At 41.2% G+C, this 20,074-nt stretch overlaps 1 protein-coding gene across 1 annotated transcript; it reads right to left on the bottom strand.

Moving 5' to 3' along the window:
* Positions 1-8,195: 8,195 nt before the first annotated feature.
* Positions 8,196-15,057, bottom strand: SMIM28 (small integral membrane protein 28; the record flags this gene model as incomplete). The annotated part of the gene is made up of 2 exons (XM_081997644.1): positions 8,196-8,576; positions 14,947-15,057. 2 exons carry the CDS (start codon positions 15,055-15,057, stop codon positions 8,196-8,198), a joined length of 492 nt encoding a protein of 163 aa, XP_081853770.1.
* Positions 15,058-20,074: the final 5,017 nt, after the last annotated feature.

Here is a 20,074-nt window from a genome sequence, read left to right as displayed (position 1 = left end):
GTACGGCCGCCGTCCAGTAAACGTCCCGCTCGTCGGATAAGGCGTATTTCAACCTGGGGCGTAGGCATTGCTTTTTCGGCGCAGGGTCTGCCCTCGAGCAGGCTCTGGCTTGTCAAGGGTGCTGTAGTGATACAGACAACATAGATATTCTGTCAAAATTTATGATTCAAAACCGTGTTAAGTGGCAAAATACCAGTTGAAGTAGTTTTATAGCGTTACTGTAACTTATAAAAATTACTAAACGAAGGCATACAACTCTAAAAAGGACTGGTGCAGCACTGGGGGCACAAGCTGGGCCAACGGGAGGTACCGCAAACTCCCTGAGGCCCAACAGCAACGAAAACCAACTTCTGCTGACTGGCCGTCGGCTGCCATGCTGTCTGGTCTCCCCCAGCAAGCCGAGTCTTCGAGAAAGTGGGAATTTAGTGCCGGTGTCTGCGCTGTTACATGGGACGGTGAGCTACCTAACGGGGCGGAAGGCCTTTCTGCACACTCCTCCTCTGGGAACAGGGAGGTGCGTGCAGCACAACTTGCACCAGGGAAGGAGATTGTCATTGTAATGAAAAAGCATTTTCAGCTTTTCAAAATGGGGGTGATCACTCTAAATACAAGCTGTTCTAGCAATAGTCTTCATCGTCTAAGAAAGTTAGATTATATTTATTGGAAATAGATGCACTTGGTGTAAATACTGCGTAACAGTCCCAGGCAAAACTGAAAATCTGGTAGTAAAAAATTTTGGTTTGTCCAGTTTTATTCTCAAATATTGGAACAGGCTGCCCAGGGAAGTGGTGGAGTCACCATCACTGGAGTGTTCAAAAAATGTGTAGACGTGGCACTTCGGGACATGGTTTAGTGGGCGTGGTGGTGTTGGACTTGATGATCTTAGAGGTCTTTTCCAACACTAATGCTTCTATGATTCCATGAAAATCATAAATGTCTCGGACAACTGTGTGATTAGCTGGTTGGAGGGGGAGTGCTTGGAAGGAGTCCAGATAGCTGCCAAAGTATTTGTATTACTTCATAAGCCTAAAGGGAGGTGACAATTTTTGAGGTGATGTTAGCAAAAGAGAGTTGTTCATTTGGACCTCTTGGATACAGTACCCAGGCATACTTTGTGCTTATAGTATGCCTTGCCTGCTATCCCTAAAATCTCTATTAGATACTATATTTAAAATAAGGTATGCATAAAACAGGAAGAAAAATAATATATTGGAAAATAAGCCTTCTGACTTACAGGCTGACCTGCAAAGCATAAGTATAAAACAGCAGTTCTTTCCTTGTGCTCTAGTTTATATCAGGTCATGTTTTTAGGGAAAGAAAGTAAAATTTATGCTGTGCCTAGTTTATAGACAGTCTACCATAACCACTGGCACACAGGTCTAGATGGTACCAATGTGTTAACCTGCTACTTTTGCAATAAAAATATTCTCTGAGGGTCTAAACCCCTCATTTTTATTTTGATTATTTTATTTTTTATTTCCAGTGGAGATCTTATGCTATAACAGGCTGAGACCACTCAGCCTGTCCTCCTTATGGGTGGCCGTAGCAGGACCAGAGCTGCTGAAGGGGAGCACAGAAGCACGGGAGATGTGCAGGACTTCATGGTGGAGCATGGCACCACTCAGGCATATTGATGTCAATGCCTAAGGACTGTCTCACCAGTCTTGGGACAGGGACACCCTGCTAGCTGCTTGTGTAGTGCTTTGCTCCTCTGGTTGATGACTTCTGGTAATGCTTTGGAAAAGGGATGCTATGAAGGTCTCAGAAGTGTACTTAATTTTGCTTCATTCGTCTCCATACTGACATCCTCTGTTTACTTTGGTCTTCTGCTGGAGCCAAACACTATGAGGGTTGTGGTGATGGATCTGCATTTTCATTTTCCTTCCATTTCATACAACAGTAGCATTTTCTTGTTTCTGACTACCACAATGTTTTGTTGATATGTGGATTATACTAGAAACTATCTATTTATAGAAATGTTTATGTGCTTCATCATTAACGGAGAAAAGGTGTACTTGCCAGTAAAGGGGGTCAGTGTGAGTTGAAGATGGGGTTTATAAGCAAGCCAGTTCCCTTCAGGTTGATTTTTTTGTGTCTAAAACGTAGATGTACAGTCTTTCTGAAGAAGCTCAAGGCCATACTAACATCTGAGAGTGGCATCCACTGCATTTTCTTCCAAAGTGGAAGAAAAAGAGAAAGGACAAATGCTGCAGAACTGAAACGCATCCTGGGTTTTAATTGGCTCTGCTTAAGTAATTTGGCCTGTTGTTACACAGGCCATGAAATGGGTTTGCAGAAATATGCTTCAATTTGTCTGTTTAACCTGTAGTGGAAACTTGTTTCATGCAAAGCACTTTATAATGAAAAACATTATGGGTATCTTATGATATGTTGTGTCATACATATCAATATGGTATATTATGATTGTGCATAGAACATAACGTGATAGTCAGTTTTGACCTCTACAGCTGTGCGTCAGTCTATAGAGTTAGTTTCCCTTTCTGTGTTGCCTTTGATATAGCTGGCATAAAAGTAGAATTAAACTAAATGAGAGAGAAGTGAAGAATGGGAAGTAAGGGATGGGAAAGCAAGTTTGTAAGAGGCTTATTTCTGGATGGGCATGTTCTCTCTTACTGTTTTTTTCATCATGGTTTGCGTTCTTTTGCATATTCCCTTTAGGGTGCTTGATAGGGTAGGGCAGGAAGAGTACAGCTCTGCCTTACGCTCTCTGTGGTGGAAGGCCGCTAAAGGAGTTCAATTTATTTGCACTCCAAGAACTTAAAATCATGCCTTCAGTTCTCTCGGTTTGAACCTGGGCAAAACAAACCACCAAAGAAACAAAAACCTAGACCTTGAATCCTATGAATGGGATTGACATGATTGGAAAGGATTTCCTCTACATACTCTTCTGCTTCCAGGTATTTATTTTGCCACAGATGGAAGTGTCTGAAAGGTTGCAAGATAGGCATTCAAGAAAAAAAAAAAAACATCCTGACTTTGTAGGGACAAATGAATATGGAAGGGGCTGGAGAAATGAACATGGTATTAAAGGCATGACTTGTTTGAAATTCTGAATATTAAAGTCTTGATTACTGCTTCTGCCTTATTTTCTGCAAATCAGCTCTCCTAGGCATTACATTTGTGTAAACACTACTGAGTCAATCATAAACAAGTTTGATTCTTTCACACTCTTGACAAATGTGAAAGGCATTGGGATTTTTTTAACCTAACTTTTTAATGGAAAGCCTGCAAAAGTGCAAATGGACATTTATACTGCTGTCAGACTAGTCTAAATATCCAAGAATTTTTAATATGATTTTTTTTCTAAGGAATTTTTGCTGTCGTCTTTGGTGTCTGTGCTTCTGCGGCGGTGATTTATTAGCTGTACCCAGGTGTGGTAGCTATACCATTGAGAACGGTGTGCTGTGTCGATTACAGAGGATAGTGCCCTTATGTTCTACACTCACATGCCTTTTGCTGTTCTGCAGAAGACCGGGTTATCTAACTGAGGAAAAGAACTACTTTGTGGCAAAAGTCATGACATAACATGATTATTTACTAACAATTAGACTGGAATTAATGAATTTCATGATTAAAAAATTCCTAACTGTTTCACTTACGGACAGTTTTTGAGAGAAGAGTCAGTGAATAATTTATTTGCCATAAGCATTCAGCTCATTCTTCATTTGATGTTTTTTGTGCAATTTTCCTACTTAAAAGTTTGTAAAAAAATAAAGTAAAATTGCACTCCTAGACAGAATAAGACTGCTGACTCAACTTCCCATATAGATAAAAATTACATTCATAAGAGTTCTTTTACTACTAGAGCATCTATAGTTCATGCTAGTGGAGTTTGTACTGGCAAAAATAAGGGTGGGTGGATGTGTACTTGGAGGCTTTGCTGGCATAGGGACCCAAGTAAAATCCTTGTAAGCACAGATTAAGCCAAATGTTTTCCTTTTGGGGCAGTACTTTCTTGGCCACCATGATATTGTTTAACTACCATAAAGACATTCTGACTTGATGTTGGGGTTTTTTGGGGGTGTGGGTTTGTTTTGTTGTTTGCGTGGGGTTTTTTTCCATTTTATTCCACTTCAGTGAAGCCAGGACTCTAAATTTTTAGTCAAAGTATTTGTTACAAATGATCATCCTTCTTCAGTGAAATGTGTGTGCCGAAATGTTTGTTCTTCCTTTGCACACCAGTGAAAATGATCACCTTCTAGAACATGGGGAAAGGAGGTTATGTCATAAGACCAACCAGTTACTGTCCTGTGAAACACATTTTATCACTGGTAAATACAAACCAGTGAGTTGTGAGTTAGTTTTCAGCAGAGCAAAGAATAGGTGCCAGATGCTCAATCTGTGTATAAGCATGACTCAATTTCATCCAAGATTTTTAGTTTCTGAGCTCCTACTGTGGTTGCAAAGAGCTGTGTCATCTTTTCTTCCTTCAGTTAAGAGAAGAGAGATGGGATATTCTATTAATATTAAACCGTTGTATTATTACTGCAGATATGTGCTGCATACTTGCAGCATTTAGTACAACCATTTTGTATAAACTACTTGTGTTGTTTTCCTTTAAATGTCTTTTGAGCAAGAGGCTCGCATGTGTGTAGGATGTATGTTCATCTTAGTCCACAGAGTAATGGACCATTGTCAGTAAGGGACTCTGGCAGCTCTTACAGAGAGGACAACCGCAGAGATTGCCCTCCTAAGCTTTTGAAAACCTCTTTAATAGGGTGCCTTAGTTTCTTAATAAGTATAAACAAGGGGTTGTATATACATAATTAATCATATCATGGCTATCAAAATTTTCTCAGTGGAAAACTGAAATACAAGTACCCTTAACATCATGGTGAGTTCACAACTTGTAAGACTTTACATGTGTATTAGTAGACATTAGTAAGTCCTAATCTTCATCAGTTTTAAACAAAATGTGTATGTAAGGACCTTGTCGTTATAAAGTACAATGCCAGGATTACAGTGATCTCTGGATACACATGAAATTTCGTATTATCAGATTTTTGAAGAAACAGACATCTGATTTCATACAAAACTTAGAAATTATGAACAAAATTTACTTGTATGTAGCTTTAGGGCACAGGAACAGGAAAGGACCCAGGGAAGATGTCTAATCCATCCCTTGCTCCAACTAGGATCCTTCATCGCTCCTGACATATGTTTGTGTAATGTCTTAATGTGTCCAGAGATGGTGATGCTTCACTGCACTTTCAGACTGCATTTCACTTCTAGAAATTTATTTTCTGACTTAATCTTGCTGCACTTTAAGCTGACTAGCACCAGACCAGATTGCTGCAGGCATGAAGGATGTTTATTTTACTTTGTTTGCAGTTACCTTTTTATTTTAAAACTTATTGTCTCTTCTCAGTCTTCTTGTCTATGGCCTAAACTCCAACATCTTTCTTTAAGATGCTGTGCTCTAAACCTTCATCTTTCAGATTAGTGGAGATGAGAAAACTAAAAGTTTTCCCCCTGCACTTGATTGCTGTATCGCTGGACACAAGTTCCTTTCCAATCATTAGCGTTCTGCTGGGATGCGGAAGGTATTTGCCCCAGGGACCTGATAACTGGTCTGCAACCAGTAGCAGTAATCGTAGTAATACTGTGGTTACTGACATATGTGTCACCACAGGCTGATACGATGAGAGGTAGCTTCTAGGCAATGAAGATTAATTTCAGTATGTTTGCATAAGAAGCATTCTCTTTTTTGTTTTACTTTGTTTATTTTGGAGTGGAGGTTTAAGAGTGAGATGCTGGTTAGGCCAAAACCCACTAGGGACAATTAACATGCAAGACTAGACAAATATGTGTTGGAATGAGGTAAGACATACCAATGCCAGGGGAATAAAAAGCTATTAGTCTATAAGAGAGAAAAATTTAAGTCATGGGGGTGTTCTTGTTCATTTGGATTTGAGCAAGTATCTTTTTAATTGTCTATAGTAATGCAAATGAACAGAAGCAATTTGTCAATGGCGGGGTTTGAGAGTTATCCCATAAATACTATGTCAGAGACAATCACTCTCTATATTCTTGGAGAGAATAGCAATTCTTGACTAGTTCAAGAAGTGTATAAATCTTGGTCACGAAAAATATCACTCAGGAAGTTACCCTAATTGTAACTAAGGTAACTGCAGAGCGGTTTAGAATGATGAGCCCTGGAGCTGGGTTTCAGGTGCTGCCCTGGTAAGGGTAAACAAGAAATTGTGCTGAAGAACAGTGCAACTCATTTAGAACACAGCAGATCTTTTCCAAGCACACCTGTACAATTAGTGTCAGTGTAGTATATAGACACAAAAGGCAGAAGCGGTTTATCTTTGAACCTCAAACCTTTGTACCTTGCTGATTAGGTAGCATATGTTTTTTGGGGCTCTTGGTTTTTTCCAGCTTTTGTTGTAGCTGGCAAGAACTGTATGTACTAAATATTAAGGAGGTAAACAAAATGCAAGGAGACAGTCAAATACAGTACTTTCAAATGCATCAGTGAATACCAGGAACTCATCTCAGATGCGGTCTGAAAAGAAAAATGGTTGTTGCATTTGGATTTTGCTGTTCTTACTATTTGGTGACCAAAAGGGAACATTAGAAAAGGAAACACTCTCAAAAGTGTAGTTCAAGAAAATAATCCCACTTCCAAATTACATAAGGCAGACTTTTTTTTAGTTTAAGGGAACTGTATCGGTGGGATCATCAGTTTTGACCTGGACTACTTGGTTACTGTGGTGATGTGATTTGTGCCACTGTCGACATAACATGAAATTTAATAACCTGTAGCACAAAAGTTTGTCTTCTGCTGTACAGTGATGATTTATTCCTCAATTACTGTTTCCCTTTTTTTAGAGAAATGTGGTATGTTCACAAAGCAGAACTGGCTGATGTTGACACCTCATGACAGTTGCTATCACAAGGTACAAGTCAGGACAGCCTTTGGGTTTAGGCGTTACACCAAGACTGCACACTATAATATGTAGTAGTTGTTATGTTGGCAAGCCACAGACAAGTGTAATGTCATGGAATAGCTCACACCTGCAAGGAAGAAACTGTCATAATTTTTGAGGTTGTCAGGATCTGTAATAGCCACCTTCCAAAACAAGAGCATCTCTCAATATAGAGAAAATGCTATCCTTAAATTATCTCTAATGTAAGAAAGAATTAAAGATAACATCATTGCTTAAGAGTAAGAATGTGTAAGCCCTCCTGAGACACTGAACCACTGCCACCAGTGCACTTGAATGAGATTTACTTCGCCCTAGGGATGAAGCGGGAGGGAGTATAATGCTGTTTTGAAATGAAGACCAGATTTTTTTTGTGTATTTGATTTTATTAATTTTTCCTCAAATTTTTCCTTTACACACTGCACCAAATAGGTCACAGGGTTTGTTGTTGTAGAGTTGTAAATTGGAAAACAAGTCAAGCCAGTGGTCTGGAACGTGGGGACCCTGCAGACCTTAGCAAGCAGCTTGCAGCAACAGTGTGAGTGTGTTCTTTAGTGGTGTCTTCCTCACCCAGAACAACCAGGTCTTCTCTGCCTGTCCTCATTGTTCAACTGTGATAAAAAGCAGCCTTTAGCCACAGTGCACATTTGAACCTTCGGGGTACAGTTGCTGGAAGTTTTGTAGAGGTTATAAATTTATTTGCTTTCCTGAGAGCTGTTGCAGTCATTCCAGAGCACTGCAGAACAATGTGATGTTAACACACACAGGTTGAGTAAATCAGCTTGTCAGAAACTCAGTTAAAAATAAACACATAGAAAAAAGCCAGACTGGAAGAGGTATGTGCTAAAAGCCTTTTCTGTGACTGGTGAACCTATAGCATAATACATATTTCCTTGTAGCTGAGTGATTGCAGAGGGACAGATTCCTACTTGTCCTTAAGTTTAATCCTTGCATGACACGCTTTGTTAACTGGAATACCGATGGTACCAGTCTGGGATTGATTTGGTGCTATGCTGTGTGTGTACACTTGCCACAGATGGAAGGCGGAGAATCCTAGGATGGGGTGAAGAGACTCATTCCCTATTACTCCAAGTTTCTTCCTTCGTTAATTCATTGGTTTGGTGCCTCATTTGGAATATTTTTGCTAATTTTAAAGGCCATAGCAGTTCCATGTTTCTGCCTTGAGGGGCTGTGTGCTTCAGCTAAGGTGCTTCCGTAGGAAGTTTATTTGGCGCTGCTGGACTACAGCGTGCTCCCTTCATAAGGAGGCACTGGGTCTGGAGAGAGCTCAATGTGAGCCTCATCCATGGGAGTCTTCATGGTGGCCTCCTCGTAGGACGGAGGCAAGCACACAGTGAGGAATGTGGCATCAGGGAGCAGAGTGGAGTAGTGGAAACTCTGTTCGCTGTTCCAGGGCAGCACAGAAAGGAAATTGGACACATCATGCTCTGGCAGGGCCTCGGGGAGGTCGATGCTGAAGATCTGCCCCTGCGGAGTGGGGCGCTGGCAACGGCGGTATAGGAAGAGCAGCAGGAATGCGAGGAAGAGCATCATGGTGGCAGGCAATATGATGCACAGAAATGGTTCTATGTCGTCTTTGGTTGAACTCGTCTGTTGTCTGCTCTGTAATTAAAACAAATAGGTAGTGTGTTGGATTCTTGGAGACCTCTTAATTGGAGAGGAAAAGATACATTCTCTACCTCACCCCCCTGCCCCGGTGTAGCAACTTTCTGTCTGCATTAGTGGCATTTAAGAGACATGTTTTCCAGGCTCATGAATTGCCAAATTCTATTTGCTGGTCCATTAAAACAAATGACAACTAGAGACAAAAGAAATGGAGAAGTTGCAAAGAGTGGTGGGTTTCTAGGAAACCCTGTTTCCAATAGGAGGGGAAAAATGCCAACAACCTGGAACTGTATGTATTTTGGTATGAGATTTTATTACTCTTGGATTATATTGGGACCAGCCCTCTTTGCAGGAGATCAGTCAAGCTTTTAAAACTTGGGAGAACACCAAATTGCAGAGGAATAGGGCTGGTGATCCACCGTCTAGTGTTGTTTCTTTCTGTTTGGAAAACTCTACTGTTTACTTTAAAGAACAAATATTATGACAACTATCCCTTTTGCTGGGACCCACTGCCTACAATACCTGTTCTTTGGGCTGTTCTAACCTTACAGGCCAGCCCCAAATAAAACATTGTGTCATGATGGCCTGGACTGGGGCTCTTTCTTGAGCTTGTTCTTCCAGCTATCCAAGAGTCATTTTACCTGTTTAAAACTGTGGAAGAAGAACTTCTGGTGTAAGAGCAATAAGAGCTGTGACTGCTGTGTCAGCTTTATCTCCTGCAAAATATAGCACAAAAGACCTGTGTCCCATAGCTTTTGAATTCTGCTGTAGAGTTTACAGGAGTTAAGCTATTTAAAAAAAAAAAACACCAAACACATTTGTGCTCTTCTATTGTATTTGTTTCACTTTTAAAATTTAATGTATCTTATTTTCAGTCTGACTCTAGCTAGGTCTAGCTTCTAATAACTGTATCTTGTTCAGAGTCTAATCTAGAGATGGGGGAGAACACCCAAACTCTAAAATACTGTTTATTATCAACTCATTCCCTTTGTAAGTACTTGAAGACTTTAATCAGAGGGCTTTTTCACATTTTTATGGTGAAACTAAACAGGTCAATGGATCAGATTTTCTTTATTTTGAACGAAGGCAGCTTTGCAAACTGGGGGAACTCGAGTGGTTCTTTCCTCAAAGCATTTGGAAGCAGGGATGCAAACGGGCTCTTTGCAGTAATGGCTTTTTGAAAAGGGCCAGTAACTCCCGTACCACCTTTTTAGTCTACAAAACTTTCTCTGCTTATTCTTCCGAGAATCATCATGGTCATTCTTTTAGCTACAAAATCATGCTGTAACCTACGTTCAGCTGATTAACTACCAGGCATTTGTTACCTCTCCACTTCGTTGTTGTACTATGAAATTCTTAGTGTGTGGTCGTGCCTAAGAAAAAGAAAGTAAATAGGTTTTAACTTCTAACAAATAGTATAGAGGAGATTTCTGCTTTTTTCCTGATGTATTGTGCATCTGAGGCCAAAGCCATTAAAGTAATTTTAAAATACACTGAAACTATTGTGGATTAGCTATTAAGCTTTTTTCCCCCAGCTGTTTCTACCACAAAAATGCATACTAAAGAACTCTCTTATATTTACTGATCATTTCTTTATTAAAAAGTTTCTGGCAGTACAAGCTGTTGTCTTGCCTGACCATTAAATGAGCTACAGGAGTAGCTACAGTGGACTTGGAATTGTTCAGCTATTTTTCTAACACAGATGTTAAATAATCTTTTAAAAAAAGAGGGAATTTTCTTTAAAATGTTAACGCTTTTTTATTGTGCCTGTGCATAAAAACATTTCACAGGAAAATCAGAAAAAACATTCAGTATTATGTTTGTGCACAATGTATATTGAGACTCACTGATACTGTTATGTTACCGATGCTTTTATAATAAACGTTTAGAAAGGCTGAGCTTATATTGGACAGCATTATTCGTAATCAGTGAAGATCATGGATCATTTTTGAGATCCAAGTGTAAGTTTTGGGTTTAATTTGCACAGAGTGGGCTTTCAGTCAGATTAAGTGGTGTTCTTTGCATCTGAAAGTTCTGCACTGTCGTGGTTGGTTGTGAGGATAGAGGGGGAGATTGGCAGTATTTCTTACGTGGGACTGGTAAAAGGTATATAAAGCCCTGGTTCTCTTAGTTTTAAACTCAGTGCCACTTCCCTTTGAATTTCACTGAAAGGAAGTTTGTGTTTTAAATAATGGCCAAGGATGGCACATCCTTTGTGTGCTGGTGGAAGCACGGACTGGTGTTGTCATTGCCTGACATGGTCTCATACAAAGACTGTGTTTTTGAGAATCCACAGGATGGCAAGGAGAGAAAGGAGGGACTGGGGGGTTGGATGTGGATTTGAAGCACAGGATAAGAACTGATGTTCCTGAAGTGAAGAGCTGTGGACTTGTCAGGTGAGGGCAGAGTGGAGAAGGGTGCAGATCTGATTTGTGCACCAGCATGGATGGAGAGCCTTGGCTTGTGAGGAGAATGTACAAGATGCAAAGCTGTGGGAAGGAGAGCCAAAAGGGAACCAAGAATGAGGGAAGTAGGATTGGATAGGACAGAGAAGTCAGGGGAGCAAACGGTGGGGCTACTCTCCCACTGCACCAGTCCCATTCTCTTTACAGAAGAAGAAAAAGGAAAGGGCTAGTGACAAACTGGGAGGCAGGGGAAGAAAAGGTTAAGCTTGATGGAAGGAATTAATAAATGGTCTTAGGTCTCGGGGGAATACTTGCTCCAAAGCCTCAACTGGAACCCAGCAGTCTTGGGTCTTGCAAAGAAATATCTATCAACAGAAATATGTAAAATATATTGTTGGAGAGACCAGTTTGCATCTAGTAGTAAGAAAATGGAAGAAGAGAAACTATTTGTAGTATGAGCTAGCTCCGATGGCCACAGTCTGTGAAGTAGGCGTAAAAGGACTATCTAGATTCATTTGGGTGTCAGGTGGTTACTGGGCTGAAAACTTTTTTTTTTCTTTAAATCCCTCAGAGTAACCTATAACATTGCTTCTGAAGTTGCAAATTCAAGCCCTCAAGACTGAATAAATGCCAGCGTTTTGGAAATCTGAATCCTTAATTTGACCCACAACAAACATAGTTTTTAATTACGTTGTTGTGTACAAAGTGCCTACTCTAGGGCTGTGATAGATTGCTTAGGGAAGATGACCACAGTACCTCAGGGTAATGTGTTGCAGGATATATGAGTCGGGAGACGGGGCGGGGAGGGAGGACTGCATTCTAGTTTCGGATAGTGAATGCTCTTCTGGGGAGCTGTATTCCTGTTACCTTGTGAGTACTTTATTACACTATGGGATCTGGGCAAAAATGACATAGGTAATTATGAAACAGTTCATATTCTCTTGTACTCCCTGAAGAGGTCAGGCAGTTGGACTAGATGATTGTTTTAAGTCTCTTCCAACTGAACTATTCTATTTGAGTCAAAATAACTACACAAGTGTCTGGTTACTATCTATTCAGTAATGTGCATAAAACAAGACGTAAGAACCATGTTGTTTGAGGAAGGTGCAGTAAATAAGACCCTGGGCTGCATGACTGAGAAAGGTGAGGAGAGTAGCGTATTGATAAGTGTGTCTTACCACCATCTGCAAAATAGTAGCATGTGAAGCAGGTAGGATTAAGGATTGGGTAATATGTTTTTCTTTATGCTAACAGGTGACACTAAGGACCAGTTTTCCTCAGTCTGCTTCAAAGTGTCCATAGCTTTTTAAAAACAGCTGAAGTTAAGCCTTAGCTTTCCTATTTGGATGAAATAATCTGTAGGGTACTTAGTGTATTATTTGAGTTGAAATTGTTTTTAATAAGTTAATACTGTCCCACAGATGCCCAGAATCTGAAGCATAAATCACAGGGAGTTACATGTCCGTTTTGATACTGCCTCATGCCAAACACTTTACATGGACTGATTTTACTTTGAGATGTAGTTCAAAAAGCTGATTAATTTCTTGTAGGTATATCCAGATGTATATGAAATGCATTGTGAGAAAATTGAGCAGTATTAGTCTCTGTGTTTCTGTTGTAGTTTTGTGCCCATTTCTGGGATGAGTGGCTAAGAGGCTACTGAAGAATGTTGCAAAGTCAGACTTGGAAGATCTTATAGCCATTTAAAAAAAGATTATAGAATTCTGCAGTTGGTTTATCTGCTTATGCTTTCATTTCAATTATTTCAAAATTGAAAAAAATTTAATAAAATTAAACAAAGGTCACTTAGAAAAAAATTAATATTTGTTCTGAAGATCTAAACTACAACTAAAGTTCTAAACTGAACTAAAACTAACTTCTAAAACTGAAGCTCTAAAACTAGAAAAGGAACCAGTATGTATAGGTACCAGAAATAGCTGCCAGAACTGTGAGAAAAAAGATCTAGAAATGAAACTAATCTTCAGTAATTGAAATGAAAGTGTAGGCAAATAAACCAACTGCAGAACATACCTAAAGTAAAATCCACTACTGTTTAACATCTGGAAGTTTCTACAACAAGCATATGAAGTGACTGAGGGAATTATTTGGTAGTGTGTTCTTGACTGGTTTGGTTTTGATGCTGCTGCTTCACTGGAGGTCAGTGTGCTCTGCCTGTGTCATCACAAGCAGCTGTTGTCGGGTTTGTACTTGATAAAATTAAAGCTCTGACTTCCAGCATGAAATAAGTTACAGACACCTAAATACAGGGAAAACATCCTTTATAAAGAGAAAAGCAGAAAAGAGCATGGGGGTAAAAAGGGTTATGTTTCTAAAAAGTCCTCTATTTTCCCAGAACTGATTTTTAGTAGGATGGTTTGGCCATTGTAGGCTTATGTTTATTCTCTTCCTTCAATTTATATCTTTGTAGCACTGTAGCACAGGGTCAGTTTTCCAAAACACTGAGCACAGACTAGAAGTATTAAAGCCTTTCATTAGTAATCTGTCTGTCTACATTTTTTTAATATGCTGAGCATGTACAGTTGCCAGCTTACAGATTACGTGACCCGTATCAGCTTAGATGAGCTTTTACTCGTGCCGCTTGGTAAAGGAATAAAATGCAGAGTGCAGCCCCATTGTGTGGCATTTCCATGATGAGTAATGGAATGGGTTTAGAATTGAACTCTCTGTCTAGACAAAAGAAGCCTCGTACCTGGCTTTGAAGGGAATGACCTCATAAGGCCAAACATGAGTTTAAAGGAAGCTTTTGTGTAAGGATAGAAAAATGAAAGTTTGTTTGTCTTGCTTAAATTCCCATTGAAGTGATTGTTTGATTGGTGCTAGGATTTATTATGTTGTTAATGATTTGCTAGGGTACTTAGAACTTTATTAAAATTATTTTTATTAATATAGCCCATATTTGTACTAATATCTTTTGAAGTTGAATCAGGAAACCTGTACTTCTGAAATGTTCTAAGTGGATTTGGAACAAAGTCTGCTTTGAAGTCATTAGGTGCATGCATAGGTGCTTTTCCATGATCCATCCTACTTCTTAAAGCTGATTCATTATTGCTTGTAAAAAGCAAAAATTTATAACTCCGGCAAACAGAAAAACATTTTGATGTGGTTTTGTATACATTAATTATGACAATTTTAAAGTGAGTCTAGATTTACACAGAGTTTTCAAATACTTGTTAGAATGTGACTGGTGATGCTGCTTGTTTCTCACTGTTAGACAAAACCAGTCCCTGGCAATGTTACTGATGAGTTAGACACTGGTAAAATTGTAAAGGCATTTAAAAACTGCTTTTTCTCCTGTTTTGACCGCCCACTCCTACTCCCTTTTATTTTACAACAATTCTCTTGATGTCTCAGCTAAGTACCGTGGCCATTTCATTCGCTAGTGCTGCGTTGATGCAAACATTTACTGGGGATATATGTACACCTTAAATTATTATTTCTGACCAGAGAAACCCTTTTGCTATCTCCTAGACAAAACCAGAAAGGCAGACTGTGTTTTCATTGCCGGGGGCTACTTCCCTCCCCCTCGCCTGCATGTGATTCTCTCTCGCAGAAGTAATCAGCACACAGCTTAGGGAACAAGAGTTCATTGCTGACTGCTACTGGCTTCTAACATCTGCAGAAAGGCTTCATGGGACCCGATCCAGAGCGTAAACATGCATTTAAAAGAAAGGAAATCAAGGAATAGCAGAATGCATCACATTTAAAAGAAATAATTAAACTTCTTTACCAGCTGCTCCAGCAAGACTAATGTTTTTCTTTCCCCACAAATGGGTTTAAAACAACAGCAATAAATAAATGCTCTGGTTCTATGTAATTGAGTGGTACTGCTTTGATATGTACCCAGGTATTTACTCTGTGCTATACACGGAGGCATTACACAGACATACATACACATGCAAAGGCAAAGGACGTGTCACAGAGACGAGCAGGGGGGTACAGACCTGAAGCTCTGTTTCCAGAAGCGGCCCACCTGGTTCACTGTTTAGCCAGTCATAGTTTCCCCTGTCGGCGTGTCCAAATTTTCTCCAGCTGCTGCCCAAGAGCCACCTCATGCTTTCATTAACCTGGTCTTCTGTCTTCGTGCTTCCACCTTGCTGCGCCGCTTGCAAGTGCGTCCCCGCCTCCTAGCCTTGACCCAGCTGGGCTGCTCTCAGCTAGTGATCCCTCTTAAATGATATCCCGTTTATAGTGGGAAAGAAAAAAAGAAGTTAGACACCCCACCCCCCCATCATCAGGAAGCCAAGCAAATAGATCTCAGAGCCTCCCTCCACTTCCAACTCAATCTCTCTGGATTTGCTTCAGTGGCCTACATTACCAGCAAAGCTGGCATCAGGTATCCCAGAGCCGGGGCTGATAGAGCTCTGATTGGAGCGCTCCCTGCATTAGGATTATTAAAAGGGGAATTTGCATGTGAATGTGAGCCCACATGGTCATGACTCCGTGTGGATAAATAACGCTCTATATTTAGGTATCTAATAAACACTTTTTCCGACAAAATAACTAGAACCTACGCTTCTATGTTGAGAGTGAAGATTCCCGTGCAGTTAGGCAGCGCGAGGAGGAACCACGATCCAGGTAGGTTTTTCCTCCCTGTTGCTGGAACATACAGTAAATCGTGAGAGTGGTTTCTGGGTAGAGAGGCAAGGACACAGGGCTAAATGCTGAGCTGAATTATTTATCAGCGTTAGGATGTAGATGTTAATGATAAATCCAGAGAGCAAGCTCTGCCAGGAAAGCTTTGGTTACTGAGGGTGTACAATTGCTTTCAGTAATAACGAGTTGTCAGTTCAGTTAAATCAGAACTCATTTACAGCTTTCTAGGATACATGTTGTTAAATGGCAGTTGCTTCCAGTGAGAAGCCTTCGTGCTGTTTATCCAGCAGGGGGGAAAAAAAACCCCTCACTGATGTATGTTAACCTCTGAAAGGACGAGTATTTGATCTAAGTTGAAAGTTGAATCGAGGTTCAACACTTATTGAAAAACTGGAGGTGTCTTTTTCTGCTTTGCTCTGAGCAGGGGGAGAGGCTGGTGGTAATACACCATGGTTCAACTGGGTATTTTGCATGGTTTCTCAAGGCTAACCTGTTCAAGCAAAAGTTGTGTTCAGGACAAGTAGTACAAAATTAGGGCCAGAATTGTGACCTCTTATTTCTTGCTTGGCCTTCCTTTCATCAACTCTTCTTTTGAGCTCACTGGTCCCAGAAGATTGCAGGTCTAACTGGCACCAGACTGAACTCTCGCAGCTCCAGCAGTGGCCCCTGCAAGTGCTAGTGTTTGATATTTCTAGTGAGGGTGCTCTGGAAGGAAGGGCCTGTGCTGAGGCTGGCTGTGATCCTGGTGACTGCAGTGTGCAGGAGGGATTTAGCCTGTAGGTGAATCTGGGCTGTGGGCGAAAAGAGGAGGTTGGCTGATAAATCTGTCCCATTTTGTACCGAAGTTGGCAGCTGAGCAATGGATGGGGAGCAATAATATTGAATGAAGGGTTGGTCTTGGTGCTAAAGCAGCTGCATCATTCATTGGAAAGCGGACCCTGCTCTTGCTTCTGCTGAGGAGGTCCTGCGTGAAGAAAGGTCACCTCAGCAAAGCCTTTGCGTGCCTGTCAGTAGACTCCTCCTTTCCTTGGTGCCTCACTTTTCATCTTGGAAAACACTTTCAGAGGTGGTGAGTGCTTGTAGCTGCAACCAGAGCCTGTGGAAGTTATGCTGTGAATTACAATGTCTTCTGAGAAGCCGGGTCTTAAATGTGGCTCAACAGACCATGCCAAGACAGCAAAATACTTCTGACTTGTTGCCTCAACACCTTGTATGGAAGTAAGAATGACAGCCACCTTTTCCAAACTGGTGTTAAGAAAATTAATTCCTTAAGGAGTCTTGTGACTGTGTAGCTTAAATCTGTCATCTCACGTGCAAGCAGGAAACATTCATAGACTATCTTAATTAGGGTCTTAAAACAGCCCCTAAGATTATCAATGCTATTTTTAGAAGCTTGCTGTAAATTTGCTTTGGGACTGTGTCATGAATAATGAGGAGAAGTAAAAAATTATTTCTGCTTACAGTATAAACACCCAGCTTGGAATCCTTGGATTCTAGTTAGATGAATTTTAGCCAAAAAATAAGGTGTGCACTTTTAAGACGCACCTGGTTTACCAAGAATTGGTTTGAATTCTTGACCTCTGGAAAATGTTTAAGAATGATTGAATTTTGTAGAGCTGAGGCCAAATGGGAATCTGGGCAAATATGGTGGCCTTTGTCATTCAGGTAATTAGGATCTAAAATAATGATTGTCTCTCTGGCTTTTGGTATAATCACTGGACCCAGCAGGAAGATTACTGAGAGCAGTGGAAATGATACAGTCTTTTTGCTGCCAGTGGTCAGATGCCTATTTGACATACTGCCTGCATAGAGAAGATCTGAAGAACTGAAACAATACCATTTGAAACTGGATTTGTGATAACAAATCTGTTGCAAACTTCTAGCAGCGCTATGTAGAGCACATGACACTTACTTCTGGCTCTCACAGAGAGTTCCTAAATACCACCGTAGCTTGGGCATGCTGTAGTGTGGAAGCTGGGAGGAGGAGGAACATCCTTGATTCCAAGTCCCATGGCCAGATGTCAGGCTTGCTGCTTTGAAGCATGAGGGAGGTTGACCTTTGGAGGTCTTCAGACCTTGACATGGACAAAACTTACCACCCCCCACCACCCCGGCTTTGTTCTTTGGAATAGTTTAACAGTCATCCCGTCAAATAATCTGTAGAAAATAGCTGGCATGGAACAGTACCACCAAATTCATTAAAGTTTAGCAAAGGTTTGTAAAACAATGGCAACATGATGTTTTTAATTGAGGCAGTGTTGCTAATATCACTTCCAATGCTCTAGCATGGGAGCAGGGAGAGACTTTCTGAGGAAGCCACTGCAGAAAATAGGCACCTTCTGTCCTCAATATGAAGTTCAAACTGTCTGTCATGAATTATTTATCTTTCTGATGTTTGAGGCTAGTAGTGTAAAACTAGGCTGTACTGCCACTGATACTGGTAGGGAACAGAATATCCAGAGTGCCCTATATGCCTTTGAAATTTTCTGCTACTTTCTTTCCCAAGTTTCTTTTGCTGCTTTCCACAGGTGGTGGTGAACCTTCCCTGCTGGAAGGACTGTGCTGCTGTGAGGGAGGGTCTGAGGGATAACCTGAATAATGCAAAACTAGGGATTACAGTGGTAGAGGCGTTACCATTGTAAACGGTACCGTGTTGTCAGGTGTGGATTCATTGGATGAAACGGAGGGAGATGCTGACTTTTGCCTGTAACCAGCTGGTAGGTGCTTTGGTGTCCTTCAGGCAGGAGTGGTGTTGGCTCCTGTCCATTCCCTTTCACTTGGGTAATTAACCTAGTGATTTGCTCTTCTTTTGGTAAATTTTTCATGATACTGAGATTTTGGCTTTGCTCTTTTGTTAAACATCAATACATTTGTGCTTCTTTAAAAAGCACCTTCTGAAGAGCAATCTCCTCCCCCTATCAAACTAAAACCACCATCACTTCAAAGGCTAGATACAGGTTGGCATAGCCCCATTGAAAATCAGCATTTGTGAACAAGTTGCACACACTCATGACCTGTAAAAACGGAGACAGGGAGACCTGTTTACAAAATACACGCACGCTGATGTTACGTACCTTGGCGTAGGAGCAGCAGCGGCCATGAGAGCAGGAAGAGGTACTGCTGAGGTATTGATCGACGCTGCAGACGGGTAGCTGAAAGCAAAACCTTTGGAGAGAATGCCAGTGACAGACCGCAGGTTGCTGCCAAAGCAGGATTGCCTCCTGCAGAATATCCCTTAAAGTTTTGTGAGTGTAGCAACACTTGAAAAGCTCTGTGGCCACGGCAGGGTGGTGGTGACTGACCAGCATCCGTCTGACAATACTGTCTACAGCTTTGGGGGGTTTGTTTATTTTTTTTTTTTTTTAATTCTGTCAATCTAGGTTTAATCCCCTTCATTTACAGATGGTCATCCTTACCGTCAATTCTTGTTTGCTCTTACTTAAGTCTGCCAATATGCACTGTATGGTATTTTGTTCCTATTTAACCAAGCTACAGAAATTATTTTTTGTTTGTTGGCTGGTGTGGCGGTTGTGGTTGAGTTTTTTTGAGGGTTTTTTTTTTTTTGCTTCATCCCAGGTTGCCTTGTGTTACCACATAGCCATCTTGTCAATACTTTGCAAACCTTTCAGGGCACTGGGACCCGGAACAACCCGCTGTATAAGAGCGGTGTCCAAAAGCGAGCCGTGGCCCTTTGGCTTGTACAGCAGCCGGTGTCTGGTAGAGCGGTTTAAGCACTCAGTGGGAGCGGCAGCTTTCCCCGAGCCGTGCTGCAGGGGCCAAGGCACCCAACGCCATGTTGTGAGGGCCCCTCACGCGTCCGGGTGCCCGTCCCAGCAGTGCTGGCAGGCGAAATCCATGACGTCCCTTTGGGCCTGGATGTATGGTGACCTCTGTCAGCGTGCCTCTGGAGAACGCTTCTCTCTCCAGCCTTTGCCCCTCTGTGGTCTCCTGGAAACAAACTTTTTATTTTTAGGGGAAGCTAACCTTGAAGAGCATGACACGTTTTTCTTCGCTGTCCTAAACTCTGGGTGTGTGCATGTGTGTGGTTAAAGTGCTTAGGAATTGACTTCAGTGCTAGGTCATGGTTTTGGGGAAAGGGAGATTGGACTGGGGGGGTTTATGAGGGAAGTGGGAATAAATGTTTGGGTGTGTTTTCTATTTTCAGGCTGATACATGCCTGTTTTATTTATTCTCTCTTCCTGATGCTGTCAGACACCTCTCCTTTTGCTGCTAATGTTGGTGGAAGTTGTGCTGCTGCCCTGGGCTCTGGCTCTCTGCTTATCACAGTCCATTGGAATTTTGCCATTGCCTCCACGCAAAGGGGCAGATGTTAAGCTCTGTATATCGCCTTACCTGTCACTGCTGAAGTGGGCTCTGGGCCACTTTCCCACTGCATTGTATTACTCCTATTCAATGCAATTGAAAGGAAACGAGGGGAGTTGTTTTTTTTTCTTTCAGTAAAGCCTGACTGAAAAA

Source organism: Phaethon aethereus (genome assembly GCF_964289735.1).
Source record: "Phaethon aethereus genome assembly, chromosome: 3".
NCBI lineage: Eukaryota > Metazoa > Chordata > Aves > Phaethontiformes > Phaethontidae > Phaethon > Phaethon aethereus.
Note: the sequence above shows the minus strand (reverse complement) of the source record. Positions and strands in the feature narration are given on the sequence as shown.